Source organism: Lipotes vexillifer, unplaced genomic scaffold (genome assembly GCF_000442215.2).
Source record: "Lipotes vexillifer unplaced genomic scaffold, Lipotes_vexillifer_v1.1 scaffold21, whole genome shotgun sequence".
Taxonomy (NCBI): domain Eukaryota; kingdom Metazoa; phylum Chordata; class Mammalia; order Artiodactyla; family Lipotidae; genus Lipotes; species Lipotes vexillifer.
In genome coordinates this window covers 3418179-3438861 of record NW_006774065.1, presented here as the reverse complement: position 1 = coordinate 3438861, position 20683 = coordinate 3418179, and the positions used below count along the sequence as shown (strand labels likewise).

General features: G+C 49.1%; 1 protein-coding gene across 1 annotated transcript; it reads left to right on the top strand.

Moving 5' to 3' along the window:
• Positions 1-1008: 1008 nt before the first annotated feature.
• On the top strand, positions 1009-17080 carry P2RX4 (purinergic receptor P2X 4). Its single transcript, XM_007448718.1, has 12 exons — positions 1009-1151; positions 5064-5211; positions 8191-8262; positions 8378-8450; positions 8905-9001; positions 12857-12937; positions 13042-13183; positions 13282-13418; positions 15838-15931; positions 16050-16115; positions 16457-16552; positions 17054-17080. Exons 1-12 carry the CDS (start codon positions 1018-1020, stop codon positions 17078-17080), a joined length of 1167 nt encoding a protein of 388 aa, XP_007448780.1. The 5' UTR covers positions 1009-1017.
• The last annotated feature ends 3603 nt before the right edge of the window (positions 17081-20683 follow it).

Sequence of the window (20683 nt, the reverse complement as noted above, 5' to 3'; positions counted from 1 at the left end):
AACTAAATATAAAACATACCTATGATAACATACCTGAAGGGAATGAACACACGTGGAAAATTATGTTCAGGTGGTGCAACTGTGGGTGTTTCCTCCACTTTCCCTCTATTCTCTATTTTCCAATTCTCCCTAAAGTTGTGATAAAACTTTCTCAGTTCAAAGGATGGTCAGAGAAATCCCTCACCAGGCTCAGGCTGCTTCCTCCCGTCCTACAACTAAGGAAGCATCGGAATGGGAGTAGGTATGTGACCTAGCTTCAGTTCTAAGAGGGCTATTTTGCAGCGTGTGTGGCTCCAGCCAAGGGTCCCTAGGGTAGCGGATATTTCGGCTTTCCCTCCTGCAGCGAGAAGGCAGCGCTGCCCCCCATTGGAGCCTGCAGGAGAGAGGCTGCTCTTTCCCCTAAGCTGCCCCTAGCGCCTCGCCTCGCCCCACCCCGCCCCCAGCTCACTCCTAGACACCCACGGGGGTCGCTCATTACCCCTCCCGCCCCTGGGGGGGTGTCCTTCACAAGGGGGAGTTCACTCTCTCCTTGAGGGCTCTATCTCCCCTGAGCGTCACCGGTCCTCCCTGGTCCTCCTCATGGAGTCATTCGTTCCTGAAGGAGAGGTCATCCCATCCCCGTTGAGCCCACCCCCCTTGAGGGCCGGTCGCTCGTTCCACCAGTCCCTGTCGGGGGGAGGGTCATTATTCCCCCATCCCTCTCCAGAGGGGGTCATTCGTTCCCAACGAGGTCACCCCCTCCCCCAGACCCCATTCCCCGCGAGAGGGTCGCTCTCCCCCGGCCCTCCTGAGGCGGCGCGGCACTCGTACCCGAGAGGGAGGTCACGCCTTTCGCCCGACCCAGTCCCCCGAGGGTCAGCGCCGCCTCCTTCCGGGCCCTCCCCCACGAACGGCCACGCCGGGCGGGGCTCCAGTGCGGGGAAGCGGCGGCGGGTCCGGCTACCGGGTCCAGAGCGCGGAGCCGGGCGGCGCGGCGGCGGCGGCGGCGGCGGCGGCGGCGGCGGCGGCGCGCTAGCCATGGCGGGCTGCTGCGCGGTGCTGGCGGCCTTCCTGTTCGAGTACGACACGCCGCGCATCGTGCTCATCCGCAGCCGTAAAGTGGGGCTCATGAACCGGGCGGTGCAGCTGCTCATCCTGGCCTACGTCATCGGGTGAGCGCGGCCGCGGGCGACGACCCCGAGGGGTCCCGGGGACAGGGTGTGACCCGACGGCCGACAACTCCCCCTTCTGGGTCCGGGCCACGCACCTGCTCATCCTGGCCTAGGTCCTCGGCCGAGCCCCGCGAGCGCCCTCCAGGTGGGGTCCAGGGGACAGTGACCCGAAGCCAGGGATACATCCCTACTCCCCCCAACCCTCCATCCCCGACCCTAGCCACCAGGGGGACGGGCTCTGTGCCGGCTCTGGGTCCAGAGGCTGCTTTGATGTTGTGCCTTGAAGGCAAAGCCTAGCTAGACCTTCATCCTCGCCATTCATGCTTCCTGTCCCTTCTGACTTGCTCCATGATGTCCTTTGGCTGGGGGTGGGAGGATTTTGCTCTAAATGACTCACTCTTTGCTCTTCACTTCCCATTCTGATGATCTGCTGACAGAAGCCAAGGTTTGGGATTTCCACTTGGTTCCTTTTGGGTCTGTGGCTTCCTGTCATTTCCTTTGAGCATCATATGGTAACCCAAGATAATAGAGAGGTCACACTTCCAAAAATCACTTAAAGTTCAGTTCCTTCCTTTTATGGGGTTGTTGGAGTTTTTGGTACAGGCACCTGCCTTAGACTTATCGTTCCCCATGCTGCCCTCTTTGCTTATATGTCCCTCCACCATCAGTCCTCACCTAGTGCTTAATTTTAATTGATGCACCCTTACAATGTAGTAAAACTCGAGAGGAGGTGGAAATTAATTTACCAATTGGGCCCGGTTTCAAGGTTCACCTGGGGTGTTATGGTGTCTACAACTGCTGAGCTGACAGATGTTACCTGCTGCATCGTGGGGGGGGGGTTGTTTGTTTGTTTTTGTTTTTCTTAAAAGGCCTAATACAGTGTTCCCCAAACTGCACATAGAGCTATTTGCGAATCTTTAAAAAATACTGACTGCTGGCTCTCAGACCCAGACTTTCTGATTCAAGTGCTGTAGAGAATGACCAACTCCCCAGGTGATTCTAATGTGCAGCAAATTTTGGGAACCAGTGTCCTAGTGTTTCCCAAACCTACCTGAACCTGAAGGACTCATCTGAGGAATTGTTTAAAGGTAACAGGACACCATCGGCCCCCCCACCCCCGACCCTGGGGTGGGGCTTGGAATCTGTTAACACTGCCTAAGGGAATCCGCATGATCTGGCAGGTTTGGCTTCTACCATCTATCAGCGCAGCAGCAGTAGGTACTGACAGTAGTCAGTAAGAGGGCTTTCCAGGTATGAACTCTGCATCAGAACCACTTGGCCTACCCCCAGGTTTGGACTCTAAGTCACATTAAGTACCATCACAACCAACCCCTTGCCCCCCAGTGATTGTGATGCACCCTTAAATTTTGAGACCCACTGCAAGCTGGTTAACTAAACTCATTGCTGGGTTGGACCTGAAGCATTTGGAATCAGGAGCGGTCATGCAGCTTTTTCCTTTTGGCTTTTGCTGCTCGTAGGAGAATCAGTTTACATCTACTTCAGGATATCTGTAAAGTTCTAGACTGCATACAGTATATCTGCACTTGTACAGTATGGTAGCCAGGAGTCACATGAAACTGTTGAGCATTTGAAACATCCCTACTCCAAAGTGAGATGTGCTATCACTGTACAATGCACGCCAGATTTCGAGGACATAGTACAAAAAACAATTAAATATCATATTAATACATCTTATATTGATAGCATTAACATATATTGGATATGTTGAGTTACATAAAACATATTAAAATTAATTTTACATGTTTCTTTTTAATTTTTAACATGGCTACTAAAAATGTTGAAATTACACGATTCGCGTTGTATTTCTCTTGGGCAGTGCAGCTTTATAGGATTCCTATGGAGTGTTGTCTGCCTCGATCATGAGGATTTTTTACGCAGTAAATGCTTTGCTTTTATACATCTTGCTGTGATCAGATCTGACTCAGGATCTGAATTTAGGACTTTTAAGAAAAATTTTTAAAAACCTCATCTCTTAACTTTCTGATTCAATTCATCTTGGTGAAATTGTGGTCTCCTTCCAGTAGTGACCAAAGGTAATCCTTCCTCAAAAAGAGACTGAACAGGACTTCCCTGGTGGTCCAGTGGTTAAGACTCTGCACTTCCAATGCAGGGGGCACGGGTTCAATCTCTGGTCGGGGAACTAAGATCCTGTGTGCTGCATGGCCAAAAAAAAAGAGAGAGAGAGAGACTGAACACTTCTCAGTTATCTAATTGTATTATCAGTCACAGTTATTTACATAGTGATTGGGATGAACCATGTGTCTCTGACTTAGCAACTCACTGTTCAGTCAGCCCTCCGTATCCTCAGGTTCTTCAGCCACAGATTCAACCAACCATAGATAAAAGATATTAAAAAAAAAAAATTCCAGAAAGTTCCAGAAAGCAAAACTTGAATTTGTCACTTGCCAGCAACTATTTTTACATAGCATTTACATCGTATTTACAACTATTTACATGGCATTTACTTTGTATTAGATATTATAGGTAACCTAGAGATGATTTAAAGTATAGGGGAGGATGTGCATAGGTTACATGCAAACACTATGCCATTTTATATAAGGGTCTTGAGTATCCGTGGTTTTTGGTATCCTCAGGGGTCCTGGAACCAATCCCCTATGGATACCAAGGGATGACTATACTGGTGGTAAAATAATAGTGACCCTGCTCTAAGCTTCTCTGTGTCTGACTAGAATTAAATGGAAGCTTATACTGCAGCTGAATTCCTAGAAACCCTGAAGAAGAGGACTTCTTAGGGAAAAAGCCCATCTCTAAGATGGGTAGTGAACTTGGAGACTACTCAGACAATAAGTAACCAAAGAAGCAAATTTCTGAAGTCTCAGCACCTAGAGCTTATAAGGAGGGGAGAGGGATGCTAGCAGTATTTCTTGACTCTAGAAATTACAACAGTAGTAGTCACTATTGATGTTTAACAACAGCTCTGATGGGGAGGAGTTCTGATTTGTAGTACTGGCCAATTTCCACGGTGTAAATGCTCCCATCATGGCCAATTTCAGTCTGCTGATAATGGCTCACAAACATTGTTCCAAGCATTTGACACGCATTAACTCATGTAACCTCACAACAGTCCTGTGAAGTCTTGTTATCATTCCCGTCGTATAGATGGGAAAAACAGGCACAGAGAGGTTAAGCAGCGTGGCCAAATTTATGCCTAGTGAGTGATGGACTGAGATAGGCTGGCTTCAGTCTGTTCCAGTGTCCTAACCACTATGTACCAATGCCTTCATATTTTTAATTATTCAGGCTGGTAGTGAAGTCCCCACTTCAGAGGAGAGAAACATACATGTGACCTGAATTCTTAGAGAAAAAGTAAGAAACTATTATATATTTACTTAAAAGATGATTCTCCTTTCTAGAGGGCATATATAGCATAGAGGGCAAGAAAGGAGACTTTGAAAGCAAAAAGCCTGAGTTCAAATGCTGACTCTGCCATTCACTAGCTGTGTGACCTTGGGCAAGTGACTTAACCTCTCTGAATTACAGTTTTCTCATCTGTAAAATGGAGAAGAATAATGACACCTGCCTTATAAAGTGGTCAGTATTAAATTAGTTAATACACATAAAGAGCTTAGATCAGTACCTGGCACCTAAACACATTCAAATGGTAACTATCATTATCATAATTTCTATTAGCTCATGGTAATTCTGCGGGTCATAGTGCATTGAAAGTGTTCAAATACCTAGTAATAAAGACAGCATTCACTGAGCATTTTCTTTGTGCTGATCACTGCACTAAGTTACAAAGTTAAGCAGCTTTTGCAAAGTCACTAGTAAACATCATACTTTCAGTCTCTGGCTACCGGAGGCTCCCTAGCATTAACTCAAATTCATGCAATCCTAATGGCAATTTAAGAGACCTGTTTTATTTTGTAGCTGGGTGTTTGTGTGGGAAAAGGGCTACCAGGAAATGGACTCTGTGGTCAGCTCCATTACTGCCAAAGCCAAGGGTGTGACCACGACCAACACTTCTAAACTTGGATTCCGGATCTGGGATGTGGCCGATTATGTAATTCCAGCTCAGGTAAGCCTTCCACTGTGTCTCTGTCTAAAGCTCAAGCCTCTAGTTAGCTGCTTTCCCTTCACCTTTGCACTCTTGATTAGTGATCGGCATGCCCAGAGTTCTAACATCACCAATGCCCAGACTGGTAGTTTTAGTCCAAGAAAGCAGTGCAGACAGACCTCTTTTTGGCTTAGGGTCTAACAGGTAATATTCAATCAGCTGCGTTTCTTCAGCCCTAAAACATGACTGGCTTAAACAGAGGAAGCTTTCCATATGGACATCTGAGTCTGTCACCGGACTTGAAAAGTAGAAAAGCATATGTTTTAAATCCTGGGAAAAACGCAGGTGGAACTATCACCTTTCCACATTTTGTGGTTTGCTATACTGTTGTAAACCCACAAGGTAAATCTTTTCAGACAGCGTAAAAAGTTTAACAGCCCTTAGAGACCCAAAGCCAAAGAAGAAGGAAACAGCCATACCCACCCATGTAGGATTCCATCAGGAACATAGGGAAGGGAAGAAACTGTTTGATGCAGCATCCTAGTCTCCCGTCTGTTAATGCACAAAGCTCCAAGTTAAATATTGACTCTCTTTAACCATGATAATGGCTCTGATCCACAGTCAAACCCCACATATCCCTCCAGATGGCCCACGTGCTAGGGTGACGGGGGTGGCCACATGCAGATAAGCTGCCAACTCTTGGCTCAGAGCAAGGACTTCAGAAACTCTCTCTTCAAGTGTGTTCATTTTCCCTCTGCCTTCTCAAGAGAAGTTTCTTGTGGGGTGCCCAGAGAGAAATCAGAGCTAATAAGCCATAAAGGTCAAATGGAACAGGGGATTCATAGTTTGCTGGAGGAAGCTGGTGCTGTTGGCATGCACCTGTCTCTACAGAGAGACCTCTGCTTCCTACGAAGCCACAGCCTCATCCTGGCAGGCTCGAAATATCACACTCCATCTGTTTACTGGACCCACAGAAGGGTACGGCCCCCTGCTCCTGCCCCTCAGTGGAAAGGAACACACAGCAACTCTGCCTTCCATCTCGGATTGGAGCTGGGGGCCGTGTGAGTCCCACAGGGCTCTTCATGAGCTTTCACGATATCCTTCTGCTCCTCCAAAGATGGAACACAAACATCTATTTGCACCGCATCTACTCGGCTCATCTCCAGACTGAAATTTCCCTAAACTTAAAATAGATAAGAAATAGGAAACAAAAAGTAAACCACACTGACTTGTTCAGGTCTAACTCAGGAGAGACGCAGGAACAGCCTTCTGTAAACACCAAGGAAGCAGTGTGTCTACATATGGAAAACGGGAGCCTGCTAGGGCGCCTGACCCAGGCCTCCTGCCACATTCTCACGCCCCCTCCTGCGGCCATTTCCTCATTTCCCAACATGCTTTGTTCCAGGTCTGTCTTTGAAAGATGCCAACTATTCCCAGAGCGTCTACCACCTTGTCAGACCTGGGAGTGGAGATGTCTACAGACCCTTTGGTCCCTGAGTTTCCCTGATGGCTCCCAGCACTGACTGCTCTTCTCAGGAGTATGAAATGCTCAGAGCATTTCATTTTAGAGCACCAGCGCCCAATAAGGAGGAGGTCCAACTAGAATTTGCAGGGTCTTTGTCTTTTTTTCCTTATACTGGGAGGCCACTGTTAGCAATTCTTCAGTCTCATCCCCAAGTGAATTGCTCTCCAGGAACTTTAAATCAACCATTTGGCACCTTCATACTTAGGAGGAGAAAACAGAACCTTCTCAAAAGGAGAAGTGTCAGGCTTCCCTGGTAGTGCAGTGGTTAAGAAGCCGTCTGCCAATGCAGGGGACAATGCACCAGGGTTCGAGCCCTGGTCCGGGAAGATCCCACATGCCGCAGAGCAACTAAGCCCGTGCGCCACAACTACTGAGCCTGCGCTCTAGAGCCCACAAGCCACAACTACTGAAGCCCGCGTGCCTAGAGCCCGTGCTCCGCAACAAGAGAAGCCACTGCAATGAGAAGCCCGTGCACCACAACCAAGAGTAGCCCCTGCTCGCAGCAACTAGAGAAAGCCCACGCAGAAGACCCAACACAGCCAAAAATAAAATAAAGAAAGAAAAAAAAGGAGAAGTGTCAATGGCGAGCCCTGATTGGGTCTTCTGTATAGAATGTTTTATGTATTTTAGTTCCTGTTAGGAAAGAGAACCAGCCAAACTTGAGACCTTTGAGGTCTTGTGTTTTTGCGCCTGTGAGGTAATCCGATTGGGAGAGGATATACTGAGCACTTATTGACTTTTTTCCCTCAACAAGTCAAGCTTTATTAAGGAACCATTTCAGGGTATAGACATGTTTTTTTTTAACTGAGGTGAAATTCATGTATCACAATATTAACCAGTTCAGAATGAAAAATTCAGTGGCATTTAGCGCATTCACGATGTTGTGTACCATCACGTCAGTCTAGTTCCAGAACATTTTCATCAGTCTAAAAGGAAAGCCCCCACTCATTAAGCTATCATCCCCTTTTCCACCTTCTCCCTCACCCGCTCACAACCACTACTTTCTGTTCCTGGATTTGCCTATTCTGTACATTTCATATCAATGGGATCATACACTACGTGGACTTTTGTGTCTGGCTTCTTGGACTCAGCATCGTGTTTTTGAGGTTCATCCACATTGTAGCCAGGTCTGTGCTTCATTCCTTTTTATGGCTGAGTCATATTCCCTTACAGGTATGGACCACAATTTGTTTATCCATTCATCCGTTGATAGACACTGAGTTGTTTCCACCTTTAGGCTATTGTGAATGATGCTGCTGTGAACATGTGTGCAAGTATTGGAGGCCCTGTTTTCAGTTAGGTTATAACTCTCATCGGTGAGAATGGGAGACCCTAAGATCAGTGTTTTTAACTGTTTTCTGCATGGCACAGGGGGGAAGTGAAGGCACTGTCCTAGTAAAGGGCCTTCCCTGTGGCTCTGCCTGGCTCCTCGGCAGGTAGTATGCAGCACTCTCTCCCCTCTGCCTGCTTTACAGGAGGAAAACTCCCTCTTCATCATGACCAACATGATCGTCACCATGAACCAGACCCAGGGCCTCTGTCCTGAGGTAGGCAGCTTCTTGGGGAAGAGCCTCGGGTCTCATACCCACCTCTCTGTGCCTGTCCCACTGTGGGTGGGACCAGGCCATGTGAAACCTGTTTCACTGGTTCTTCTTTTTCCAGACTCCAGATAAGACCACCGTGTGTGAATCCGATGCCAACTGTACTGCTGGCTCTGCAAGCACCCACAGCAGTGGTACAAACCTGTGGCTGTGACTCCACAGTAGACGCTTAGCCTGGGGAGGGTAGCCCCCGACCAAACTGCCTCCCCCGTGGGCCCCCTCTCAGAGGGAAATCTCCAGGATGGAGAAATCCCCCACACGAGCCTGGGAGAGCCTGGTGTCCATACTGGGGTCCTGGGGCCCTCTCGACATTCATCTCTGTCATCTGCACCCCAGAAGCCATCCCAGATCTTGCCCTGTCCTGTGGCTCTGCATCACCCCAGCCCTGCAGTTGGCAAGGCAGTGATGTGGCTATTAGGACTTAAGACAACTCTTTTCCTGCAATTTGAATTTCTGGATGCTGCCTAAATCCCAGAATTAGACTAGCTCAAGATTGATTGCATAGGATACATGGTGGAGTTTCTGCTCTGCCTCACAAAGTAGAAAGTAGGAGACCCCCATAGACCTGGGTGCCCCTCGCCCCTGTAGGAGTTGCGACAGGAAGGTGCGTGCCGTTCAATGAGACCATGAACACATGCGAGGTGGCAGCCTGGTGCCCGGTGGAGGAGGACGCACAAGTGCCAAAGTGAGTCCTGTCAAAGGGACAGAAGTGTCCTAGATGCTGGGTCTCGGGCCTGAGACAGGTGGCAGGGGAGTTGTGGCTTTGTGCTCTTGGTGTCAGCCTGTGGAGTGAGGCTTCCCTGGGCTGGTGGTTCTCAACCACAAGGCAGCAGCCCTCAGTAGCTAGTGGGCCACGGTGTTTGTCACTCATGATAAGAGTGCAGATGACTTAATGCTACGTTAGGCCTCTGTCAGTTGCAAGTAACTGACAGGAAACAGTTCTCAGGGCCTTAAACGGGTGTGTATACACACACACACACACACACACATGCACAGTGGGGGCGGTTTGTTCAAGTAACCACAGAGATCCCAGCATGGCTAGACCTGGGGCTCGAAGGACAGCATCCGAGTTGCCACCTCTTGGCTCTGCTTCCCTCCGTGGTGGCTTCATTTGCAGGACCCATGGCATAGTCCCTAGTCTCCCTGCCCAGCTGTCTGTAAAGATTCTAGACCTGTCCATCTTCACAGCTTCAGCCACATCTGTCAACCCATCCAACCCATCACTGTGGCTGGGGGATGGATTTTGCTTATGGCTCAGGCCTGGGTCATGTGCCTTCCTAGCTAGGCAGGGAGTCAGACCCACCCAAATGACACAGGTTGAGAGTGGGGGAGGTGTGGCTTTTAAAGGAAGTGTGGGGTTCTGTTACCAGAAAAAAGTTACAGATGCTGGGCAGGAAAATTATTAATGTCCGTTAAAAGTGTGTTTTATAAACTAGAACAGGTTCAAGGTTGCCTAGAATAACATTCTTCCGAACTGCGATCAGCTGTGCTGTGAGTGGGTGGAGTCAGAGGTAACGCTCTGGGAACTGCAGGCAACCTGGGGCCTTTCCCACTCAGCGTTCAGACTGAGGCCTAGATAAGCCCAGGGGAGCAGGTAACCATGTGAACCTCACGCTGGGTGTGTCACAACACAAGAGAATGGTGAGGACTGCGGATTGCTGAGGGCAACAGCTCCGGCAACGGAGGGAAATACTAGAAGACGAGGAATCCTAGCATTCTGGAGCTGGAAAGGATTTTATGGAGCCGGTGGCCATGTGTGGCTACTGAGCACTTGAAATGCAGCTGGGTCCAAAATGAGCTCTCGGTAAAATACACTCCAGGTTCTGAAGGCTTATTATTAAAAAAAAAAAAAAAAAAGAATATGTAGTATCTCATTAATAACATTCTATGTTATTTACATGTTGGAGTAACATTACAGATATACTGGCTTATTACAGAAAAGTTCATTTCACTCGTTTCTTTTTACTTTATTTTTGGCCGCGAAGCATGTGGATCTTAGTTCCCTGACCAAGGATGGAACCAGCGCCCCCTGCAGTGGAAGTGCAGAGTCCTAACCACAGGACCGCCAGGGAATTCCCTCTTTTTACTTTTAATGTAGCTACTAGGAAATTTTAAATTGGTGTGGTTTGTGCCTCACAGTATATTTTCACCGGACAGTGCTGTTATGGATCTTTTTTTTTTAGTGGAGTATAATTGCTTTACAATGTTGTGTTAGTTTCTCCTGTACAATGAAGTGAATCAGCTATATGTATGCCTATATCAGCGCTGTTATAGATCTAATCCAGTGTAGGATGATTTTTAAGTGTACACTGATACACGAAATTTCAGCACTGAGTCACACGGAGAGAAAGGTCTTCCCATCTCCGCTCTTATTCTGATATCTAGCTGATATCAAGGAAGAGATTCTGGTCTGGAGTGTCTTCAATACCTCTCTGTCCCTCGCTGATTTCCATTTCTCACCGAGAACAAGCCCCAGGCTCAGCACCTTGGGCTGACAAAAATATGTCTGCTCGCAATGACACTGTTCTTAATTATATTTATTTGAACGATGACCTCTAACTTGTGGCAAACGATATATATATATATATATTTATTTATTTATTTATTTATTTTTTTTTTTGCTGTACGCGGGCCTCTCACTGTTGTGGCCTCTCATGTTGCGGAGCACAGGCTCCGGACGCGCAGGCTCAGCGGCCATGGCTCACGGGCCCAGCCGCTCTGCGGCATGTGGGATCTTCCCGGACTGGGGCACAGTCCTGTGCATTGGTAGGCGGACTCTTAACCACTGCGCCACCAGGGAAGCCCAAATGATATTGTTTATGGTCATGATGGAAAGTTTTACTTCAAAATGAATGTCAGTAAAAAAAAAAAAAGTGAGTTGATCCTAAAGGTGGAAACAACCCAAATGTCCATCAACAGATTGTGGTGAACACGTAAAATGGAATGTTATTGAGCCATAAAAAGGAATGAATAAAAAGCTCTGACACAGGCTACCACAGGGATGAACCTCGAAAACATGCTAAGTGCAAGAAGCCAGACACAATAAAGTCACATACTGTCTGATCCCACTCATATGAAATGTCCAGTATAGACAAATCCATAGAGAAAGAAAGAAAGTAGATTGGTGTTTCCCGAAGGCTGAGGGGAGGGGAGAATGGATAGTAGCTGCTTGATGGGCAAGCAGTTTCCTTTCAGGGTGATGAAGATGTTCTTGAACTAGATAGAGGTGATGGTTGTATAACACTGGAATGTGCTTCATGCCACTGAATTGTATACTTTAAAATGGTTAATTTTATGTTCTCTGAATTTCACCTCAATTTTTTTTAAAGGAGGGTTAAAGACAAGTATTGCACATGAGGCACACAGTGGTATAGGGAGTGACAGAAGTTTGAGAAACCTTGATATAGTCCATCCCCTTGATACAGGGACGAGGGAATTCAAAGCCCCAAAAGAAGTGCCTTGGTCAAGGTCTTTGTCAGCGGTAGCGACAGGCTCAGCTCCCCACATTGTGTCGCCTCATCACTGGCCTTGCTCCTTTCTCAGGGTGGGGAAGACTGCTGAGGTTTTTTATAGCTTCAAAGATTCCACCTGGGGGGCTTCCCTGGTGGTCCAGTGGTTAAGACTCCCCACTTCCACTGCAGGGGGCATGGGTTTGGTCCCTGGTGGGGGAACTAAGATCCTGCATGCCATGTGGTGCAGCCAAACAAACAAACAAAAAGCTTCCACCTGGGTCAGGGGCCCCCCCCCACTGAGGAGTCAGTCTACAGTGCCAGATCCTCCTGTAGAAACCCTCCAAAGCAGTGGGGTCCCCTTGGGGAATTCAACTCCTACTGTCAGCAGGAGCTGACGTGGCACTTCCAAGAGGCGGTGCAGCAGCAGACATGCACTTTTTGTGTCCAGCCTGTAGGTGAATTCACCTTTGCTTTTGCTTCTTAAACCAGATCTGTTGAGCATTCCCAAGAATACCTGAGGGAGGTAAGCCCTGAAACCCAGCACCTGCCGGATGAGTGATTTCTAGTGGGGCCACGAGGCACCACCCCTCCCGCCCTTCGTTAGCTATTCCTCAGGTTCTTAAATTCCCGCTGCCTTGAGGAAGAGGCCCTGCCCTTCCATGACGGGAAGAAATCAGAAGCCTTGGTTTGCAGTCTCCTCTCTTGACCTAGTGTATATGCAGAGGAAAGTAGAAAAGACGAGATATGTTTTACTTTTTCCTTGGCAAAGTGACATTGTAAGACACATGGGTATGCGACTTAAAAATATTACCTAGGGGACTTCCCTGGTGGCGCAGTGGTTGAGAGTCCGCCTGCCGATGCAGGGGACACGGGTTCGTGCCCCGGTCCGGGAAGATCCCACATGCCGCGGAGCGGCTGGGCCCGTGAGCCATGGCCGCTGAGCCTGCGCGTCCGGAGCCTGTGCTCCGCAACGGGAAAGGCCACAGCAGTGAGAGGCCCGTGTACCGCAAAAAAAAATATTACCTAGGTATATTAGGAGTGTACATATGTTTGTACTTTTGTTAACAATATGTTGTAATTTTTTTCAGGCCTGCTTTTTTAAAGGCTGCAGAAAACTTCACTCTTTTGATTAAGAACAACATCTGGTATCCCAAATTTAATTTCAGCAAGTAAGTGGTGGCCAGCTGTGTAAATTCACCAGTGTCTTGGAGAAACTTCTGGCTCTTCTTTGAGGTTTTCCTTGCTCGTATTTTCTGCTTCCTCCCAACTTTAGGAGGAATATCCTTCCCAACATCACCACTACCTACCTCAAAACGTGCATTTATGACGCTAAAACAGATCCCTTCTGCCCCATATTCCGACTTGGTAAAATAGTGGAGAACGCAGGGCACAGCTTCCAGGACATGGCTGTCGAGGTAGGTGTAGGTCCTGGCTTTTCTAACACAGTCCTTGACACATCTTCTTCTAGAATGGGCTCTGAGGAAAGCTTGCTCTGTCTGTTCGCAACCCACAGGGAGGCATCATGGGCATCCAGATCAAATGGGACTGCAACCTGGACAGAGCCGCCTCCCTCTGCTTGCCCAGGTATTCCTTCCGCCGCCTGGACACCCGGGACGTGGACCACAACGTGTCCCCAGGCTACAATTTCAGGTGGGTGTGAGCTTGGGCCCCATTCCTCATGTGCTGGGGGTGATGGTAGTTGCATCACTCCCCAGTGGGGGCCTCCACGCCCACCCAAGACCAGCACTCAGGTGGCACCCCAAGGGCAGGTGGGGAGGCATGTGCCAGGGAGAGTGGTCCAAGCAGGGCCGTGCCCCTGTGGCATCCCGACCTGTGAGCACCCTTCTCGCCTTTTCTTGCCTCCAGAACGACTGTCTGCTTTAGCTTTCCTGGGCCGGCCAGCCTCAGCCAGGACCCTGCTGGGGTATTTTTCTTTTTTTTCTTTTGGCTGTGCACTTGTGGGATCTTAGTTCCCTGACCAGGGATTGAACCCAGGCCTCCTGCAGCGGAAGCATGGAGTCCTAACCACTGGACCGCCAGGGAAGTCCCTCTGCTTGCTAATTTTGAGGAGTGGATGAGCCTGTGGTCCTCCAGTCCAAAGGCCTCTGGGGCCTGATCCATGAATTGGTTTCTCGGTTGATCTGGCCCCCAGAATCTCCCAAGGTGCAGGGAATATACGTTTTAGCCTCAGGAAAGGCCTTTGCTGGTATTTCCCTGCTAGAAGTGCTGTGTATTTGTTTCCTGGGGCTGCCGTAACAAATGACCACAAAGTGGGTGGCTTGAAACAGCAGGAGTCTGTTCTCTCACAGTTCTGGAGGCTGGAAGCCCAGAATCAGTGTGTCATCAGGCCAGGCTCCTTCCTTGCCTCTTCCAGCTTCTGGTGGCTCCTGACAATCCTTGGTGGTCCTTGGTTCATAGGTACATTACTCAGTCTCTGCCTCTGTCGTCACATGGCCTTCTCCCATCTGTGCCTGTGTCTCTGTGTCCTTTGTCTCTCTTCTTTTACGGACACCAGTCATATTGGATTTGAGGTCCACCCTAATCCAGTATGACTGCATCTTAACTAATTACATCTGCAAAGACCCTATTTCCAAGTAGGGTCAGTGGTGCTCTTTTGCTGCTCTTGTCTCCCTCTAGTGGTGATGTGTGGAATCAAATGCACAGAGCATCTGCTGTCCTCTTGAACCATCTGGCTCACTCACTGATAGAAGGGCAGATCCTTGCATTTTTCCCTAGTAAGGGAGTCAGATTTGCATTGCTCTATCTCTACGGTTACACAGTTTCTTGTAGAAACCACTGTGGAAAACCTCAAGCTTGGGTTGGAACCCCAGAACAGAGAAGCTGATGGGACCCTCACAAGGACACCCATCCCCCTGACCTCCACCAGCATCAGGCCCCACCTGAGTTCCCCAGGCCTGGACCATGGCATGGAAGTTGTGGGCCAGACAGATCTCAGGCCACAGCTTAGGCTCATGGTGGATCCCCTGTAATAACACGGGCAGCAAATGGTATCGGTCTCAGTGGTTCTCCCCCCAGCATGCCCCTTCGTGTTCTATTTTTGCATGTGGGATCTTAGTTCCCCGACCAGGGGTTGAACCTGTGCCCCCTGCAGTGGAAGCACAGAGTCCTAACCACTGGACTGCCAGGGAATTCCCCCTCCTGGTGGTCCTTTATAAATGGTTTTATTGAGATATAGTTCACATACTACACAGTTCACCCATTTAAAGTGTAGAATTCAGTTGTTTTTAGTATATTCACAGAGTTGTGCAACTGTTACCACAGTCAATTTCAGAACATTTTCATCACCTCAGAAAGAAACCCCAGACCCTTTAGCTGCATCCCTCTATCCCTTCAGCTACGTCAACCCCTGACAACCACTAATCTACCTAATTTGCCGATTCTTGACTTTCATAGGAATGGACTCATACAATATGTGGCCTTCTGTGACTGGCTTCTTTCACCTAGCATCATGGTTTTTTTCCAAGTTCATCCATGTTGTGGCATTTATCAGTACTTCTCTTTATGGCTAAATAATATTCCATGGTGTGGATATAACACATTTTGTTTATCCACTCATCCAATTGATGGATCATCAATACAATGTCCAGTGCTGAGATGCTCAGTCCCCCCACCCACAAAGCAGACTTGGCAATCACTGCTGGCTGGCCACCTTCTGTTAGTGGCCAGGGTCTCCTTGAGAGAGACGGGGCTCAGCTGTATCACGAAGGACTTTCAGAGGAGGAAGTTCCGTTTTAAGTCGTAGGAAGTGAGGGTGATGACAGAGGAGGGATCTCTTCGTGCGCCCTTGTGCCAGCATTCCAGACCCTCTGTCCTGCGGGCCCCAGCGCCCTAGTCCTCAACAGGCCAGCTCTCCTTCTGCGTGGCTCACATGAGCCCGGAGAAGCCCCAAGGTGCTCGAGTGTGGTTCGTTCGGCAGGCAGAGCGAGCCCTAAGCCAGTGCCAACTCCGCCAGGGCCTCGGGAGTTCACTCTGACGTCCCTCAGCAGGACCCAGAGGCTGTCTCAGGCCTCCCTGTGCCTTTTCCCTCTAACCCGGCCTCCTTTACCAGGTTTGCCAAGTACTACAACGACCTGACCGGCACCGAGCACCGCACGCTCATCAAAGCCTACGGCATCCGATTCGACATCATCGTGTTTGGAAAGGTAGCCTGGCCGCCGGCTCCCCTCGTTCAGAGCCCACTGGTCCTCTTCTGGGCTGGCCAGGGGCAAGGGGCCCTCTCCCCACCCCTATCACAACTTCTTTTTCTCTCATCATCTGCAGGCTGGGAAATTTGACATCATCCCCACCATGATCAACATTGGCTCTGGCTTGGCACTCTTAGGGGTGGTGAGTGGCTCACTTAGACCTCTCTGGCCACCCGCCTGGGGCTGTGACCCGCCCCAGCACTGCAAGTTGAGACCCTCTGCTGGCATCCTGGTTCTTCCCCTTGACCCCAGACTTGTTTCTAGGCTCGACCCTCCAGGCTTATTTGCCTTTCCCATCCCCGCCTGCTTCCTCCTGCCCTTCTCCAAGACGGCGCCCCTCGGGCCCTAACCTTTTCCCCCCCGGAGAGATGGAGGAGCCCTTTATTTCCTTGGAAGATCCCAGGCTTTGTGGGAAGGGGCACACACAGAATAATAGGGCCACAGCATCCTGCCTCATTCTTTCTTGCCCTGTGCTGCATTCAGGCGACAGTGCTGTGTGATGTCATAGTCCTCTACTGCATGAAGAAAAAATACTACTATCGGGAGAAGAAATACAAATATGTGGAAGACTACGAGCGGGTAGGTCGCCTCCTGAGCTCCCAGCCGGCAGGAAGGCCCAAACGGCCTACCTCACCTGCCTCTTGTCCCAGCGGTGAGAACCCCTAGGTCACCTAGGTGTGTTTTGTCCACTCACGCAGTCACATGCGACTCTTGTCATCTGCTCCATTTCTAGACCACCTATACTAGCCTTTACTTCATACTTTTCTTCAAATGGACTCACTCTTTAAAATCTAGCCTTCGTTTTAATCAGTGATGTCTCAGGTTAGTTATGATAATGGATATCATGACAAAACCTCTGTCCACACTCTACTTAAATTCGCCTTGAAGAGAAAGAGGGGTTGGGTACCCCTAGGACCTACCTGAATACGCTCAGTTGTGAAGGGCTGTCCAGACGTCCTCAGGGAAAGTGCCCGATTCCCACCTGCCCCAAATGGTCCAGGCTTGCCTATGGGCAGCACAGGGCGGTGCACATGTATCCATAAGCATATCAACTGACGATAAGCACATTGTTCTTTGCAGGGTCTTGGCAGTGAGACGGACCAGTGATGCCCACCCCACACCTGGACTCTCCTTGGCCCTCAGCAGAGCACAGCAAGGAGGGAGAAAAGGCTGCCTGCCATGTCACCCCAGAGGAAGTTCCAGATTCTGAGTCAGTCTCCACAAGTACTGCAGGGTTGCCCAGCTGCTCCCATGTCTTGTGTGTAGGGTTTGCGTAGTAAACCACTATGCACATTGGTCACCTCCTGTCTGCGGCTGGGTCACCTCCTGTCTGTGGCTGGGTCACCTCTGCCGTTCCTTCTCTTTGGGGTCACTGGGGCAAGCTCTGGCCCGAGGGCAGTGAAGTGGCTGTGGCTACAGGGCCGAGGCCTTCTCCAGGGCCGGGTCTCCTCAGAAGCTCCTATCTCCAGCCCCCTTCAAGACAGGCCCAGTCCTCTGAGGCCCCGCAGCTCCACTCAAGCACTGTATAAGGAAGGCGGGACACCTGGCTGTGCTTGTAGCTCTTTGGCACACCCGGGCTGCTGTTCCTCTCCCCCCACCAGAGGCTTCAATCACGAGGTCATGAGGCGGATCTAGTGTTTTTCCTTTGAGAAGAGCTACATTGAGATGATTGAGGACCAAACATTAAAACAAATCATTTTCTTAATCTCTGTGTGGTTTCACAGCGTGAGCTAGAACTTTCCTTCCTTCCCCTTTACTTGGACCAGTAAATCCATTTGTTATCCCGGCTCACTGTGCCCCTGAAACAGTCTATTGCTAGAGCTTAGGTTTTTTTTTTTTTCGACTTTAACCTTCTCTTAAAGCCTAAGTGTGATCTTCGCTAGCTTGTGTTCCTATAGAGTTTTCGAGATTTTTTTTCTGTGGTGTACTGTTTGTCTTACCGGTGCTTACATTTTACATAAAAGTGTGGGTCTACACTACAGGGAACGGTTTTAGGTGACATGAAGGTGGCTTATCCTCCCTCTTCCTCATTTGCCTTCCAGAAACCTCCAACCAAAAGCAGCACCCCCTACACCTACCTTGCCACCGATTGGAAATGTTAATGAAGCTATTTCTAGCTTGCCTTCACACCGACTTTATTCTGCATCAGGTGTTCAGGATCTCCCTAAAGAAAGCAGCCTGCCCCTCCTCCTTGTTATGAATTCATTTCCAACTGCTGAGGGAACGTTTATTTTAGAAGTGCTCTGCTTCTGCAGGATAAACGGCCAACCTGGGCTTTTCTTGCTCTGGGGAAAAAAGAAAAACGTTTACAGACCCCTTTGAAGTTCTGGTTCAAGCTTATCTTTCTGAAAAATGCCTGCTTGAACACACCAGTCACATGGAGCTGGAATTTTTAGGAAAAGGCTTATTATCTTGCAGGCTAAGGAGTGATGGTTACTGGAGTGAGGAAGACTTCTTGCAGCCTCCCTTTTCTAAAATGGAATGCTACAGCCAGATGGGATGAGGGTTGGGGGTGGCATTGTCCTTTAGCTCACCAGAATCATCTTGCTTTCTGCTACAGCCCCACTTGTTGGCACTCCTTGGCGCTGCCTCTTAAGTGGGGTTCCTTCAGCCTTGCATCCAGGGATGACCTTCTAGGAGATTCTGAAACCCCTGAAACTGTGCAAAGTGATGCACCTGTGTGCATTTCTGCTCGCTTTCATCAGATTCTCAGTGGGGTCTTTGAATAGGAACACCTGCTCTTGTCTCTGGAAGGCCCGTATTTCAATGTTGTATTTCTGCAGGAATGGAACAGGAATCTTTCAGATTTCATCTACTGTCGCTTGATAAAACAGAAAACTGAAGTTCAAAGCTAGTAAAGCAATCCTGTGGGCTAGGTTCACATTTAGAATACAGGGAGCCCTCAGCCCGCAGTCTGAAGAAAGCAACTGTTCTAAAATAGTCTCCAGAGGCCGTGAAAACCGGCAACCATCAAGGCTCTGCAGAACACTGAATCTGCTGACAAATTCAGCCTACTTTCTGAGCCTCGGTTTACAGATGATGATCCATAAAATGGGGTTAATACCTACCTCACGGGTGAAGTGTCACGTTGCATGCCTACCCACGGGACGTATTCAGTGTGTGATTAAAACTGCTCCTGTAGCTGCTCGCCTGTCTGGTCTCCATCAGAAGAACCTATCTGCCAGTGACCTGCCTGGCAGAGCAGTGCTTTGCAAGCTTCAGCATACAGGTGAGTCACCTGGGGATCTTGTGTAAAGGGGGCCTGGGAATATGAATTTCTGACACTGCTGATCTGGGGACCACACTCTGAGTAGCGAGGTACTAGGACATGCTTAAATTAGGAATTTGCTGAGTACATCAGCCCTGATAGGCATTTGATCTTGCTGTCAGCTTAAGGAAGGAAAACAGACATAAGGACAGATAACCTCGAGAGCACTGACTTAATTAAACGACCAACAAACACATCCCAAAGAGGCCCAGGCTTTGCACCATTTTGTTGTCTGTTTATTTCAAGTTTACAGAGAAGCTTAAACATTTGTGGAAAAACACCAAAGGCTTATTTTTCTCTTAAGTTCATGTACTTTTTAGTGATAAATACACAGTATTTAACTTTGTACACCTGATAAAAGGAAAATGCATAGTAGAAAGGATCAGGAATAAAACAGAAGCATCGGGCATGAAATCAATCACAGGATAGAAAAGTCAGCAGTCCCACGAAACTCGGCCCGTAAAGCTGGAGAGAAGATGGGAATCAACGACCTTGAAACCTTCCCTAGCACCTTGGAAGTGAGTGGAGGTCTTGGTTCTTTCCCCTGGCAACGTGAAGCTCCCCTTTGGAAGATGGGTGAGAGCGACTGGTGGAGCCTGTGTCTAAATGCACAGCTTTCCCCTCCTTGTCCTGAAAGGCTTTGAGGAGGGGAGCCCTAACTCATGGAAAAGCCCAGACCAGAGGGGAGATGGCCTCTCGGGCCCCAAGTGCCAACAAGGGGCTAGATAAGGCCACTGGCCAGGCTGCGGAATAGATGGGGAAGTGGAACGGGACAGAAGGAAGATGGGTAGAGAACATGTGCTGCTTCAAAGCCACAGGTGCAGGCCACCGCTTGCTTACACCAAACTGGTCCCACAGGTGAGCCAGTAAAGGAAGAGACGGATAGGCATCCTTTCTGCTCACCTGGAAAAGCTTCTGCCCTTTCCTGACAGAGCCAGCTTTTGAAAAAAATCAACGTTTGTGCTTTAGGAGTGGAGACAAACCCCAAGAGTTTGCGCTCCAAGTAGCTCTAATGCTTTATGTTACAGCCCTCTCTGCTAATACTTTTCTCAGTGGGGCGGTTCCTTTCCACAGCTTTCTTTGGTGTTTCTTAGTGTAAAAAAAAAAAAAAAAAAAGTAGTAAGGAACGTGGGCCTCCCCCACCGCCCCCGCCTACATAGCTCAGTGCTGCCTGATCGCTGGCATTCCACATGTGAACCCTCAGACGGAGAGTTTCGTGGTGGGAGAAATGGCTTCGCCTGATGCAGTTGTGTAAACACAGAAGGAGTTCTGCAGAGGCTCTGCATGCTGCCCGCCCTCCCTGGGCAAGCCACTCGGCCAGGCCAAACAGACAGGCTAGGACTAAGACTAAGGACCGGTTGACCTGAACCACTGCAAGGTGCTCACTGCAAACTAACCAGACCCTGTTTGCTCCCAGGAAGGCTGGAGCTTGTAAATTTAAA

Coding starts and splice junctions, on each gene's coding strand:
- P2RX4 (XM_007448718.1), top strand. CDS start 1,018: ATGGCGGGCTGCTGCGCGGTGCTGGCGGCCTTCCTGTTCGAGTACGAC. Junction 8,451..8,904: donor TGCAAGCACCCACAGCAGTG/GTACAAACCTGT, acceptor TCGCCCCTGTAG/GAGTTGCGACAGGAAGGTGC. Junction 12,938..13,041: donor CCCAAATTTAATTTCAGCAA/GTAAGTGGTGGC, acceptor TCCCAACTTTAG/GAGGAATATCCTTCCCAACA.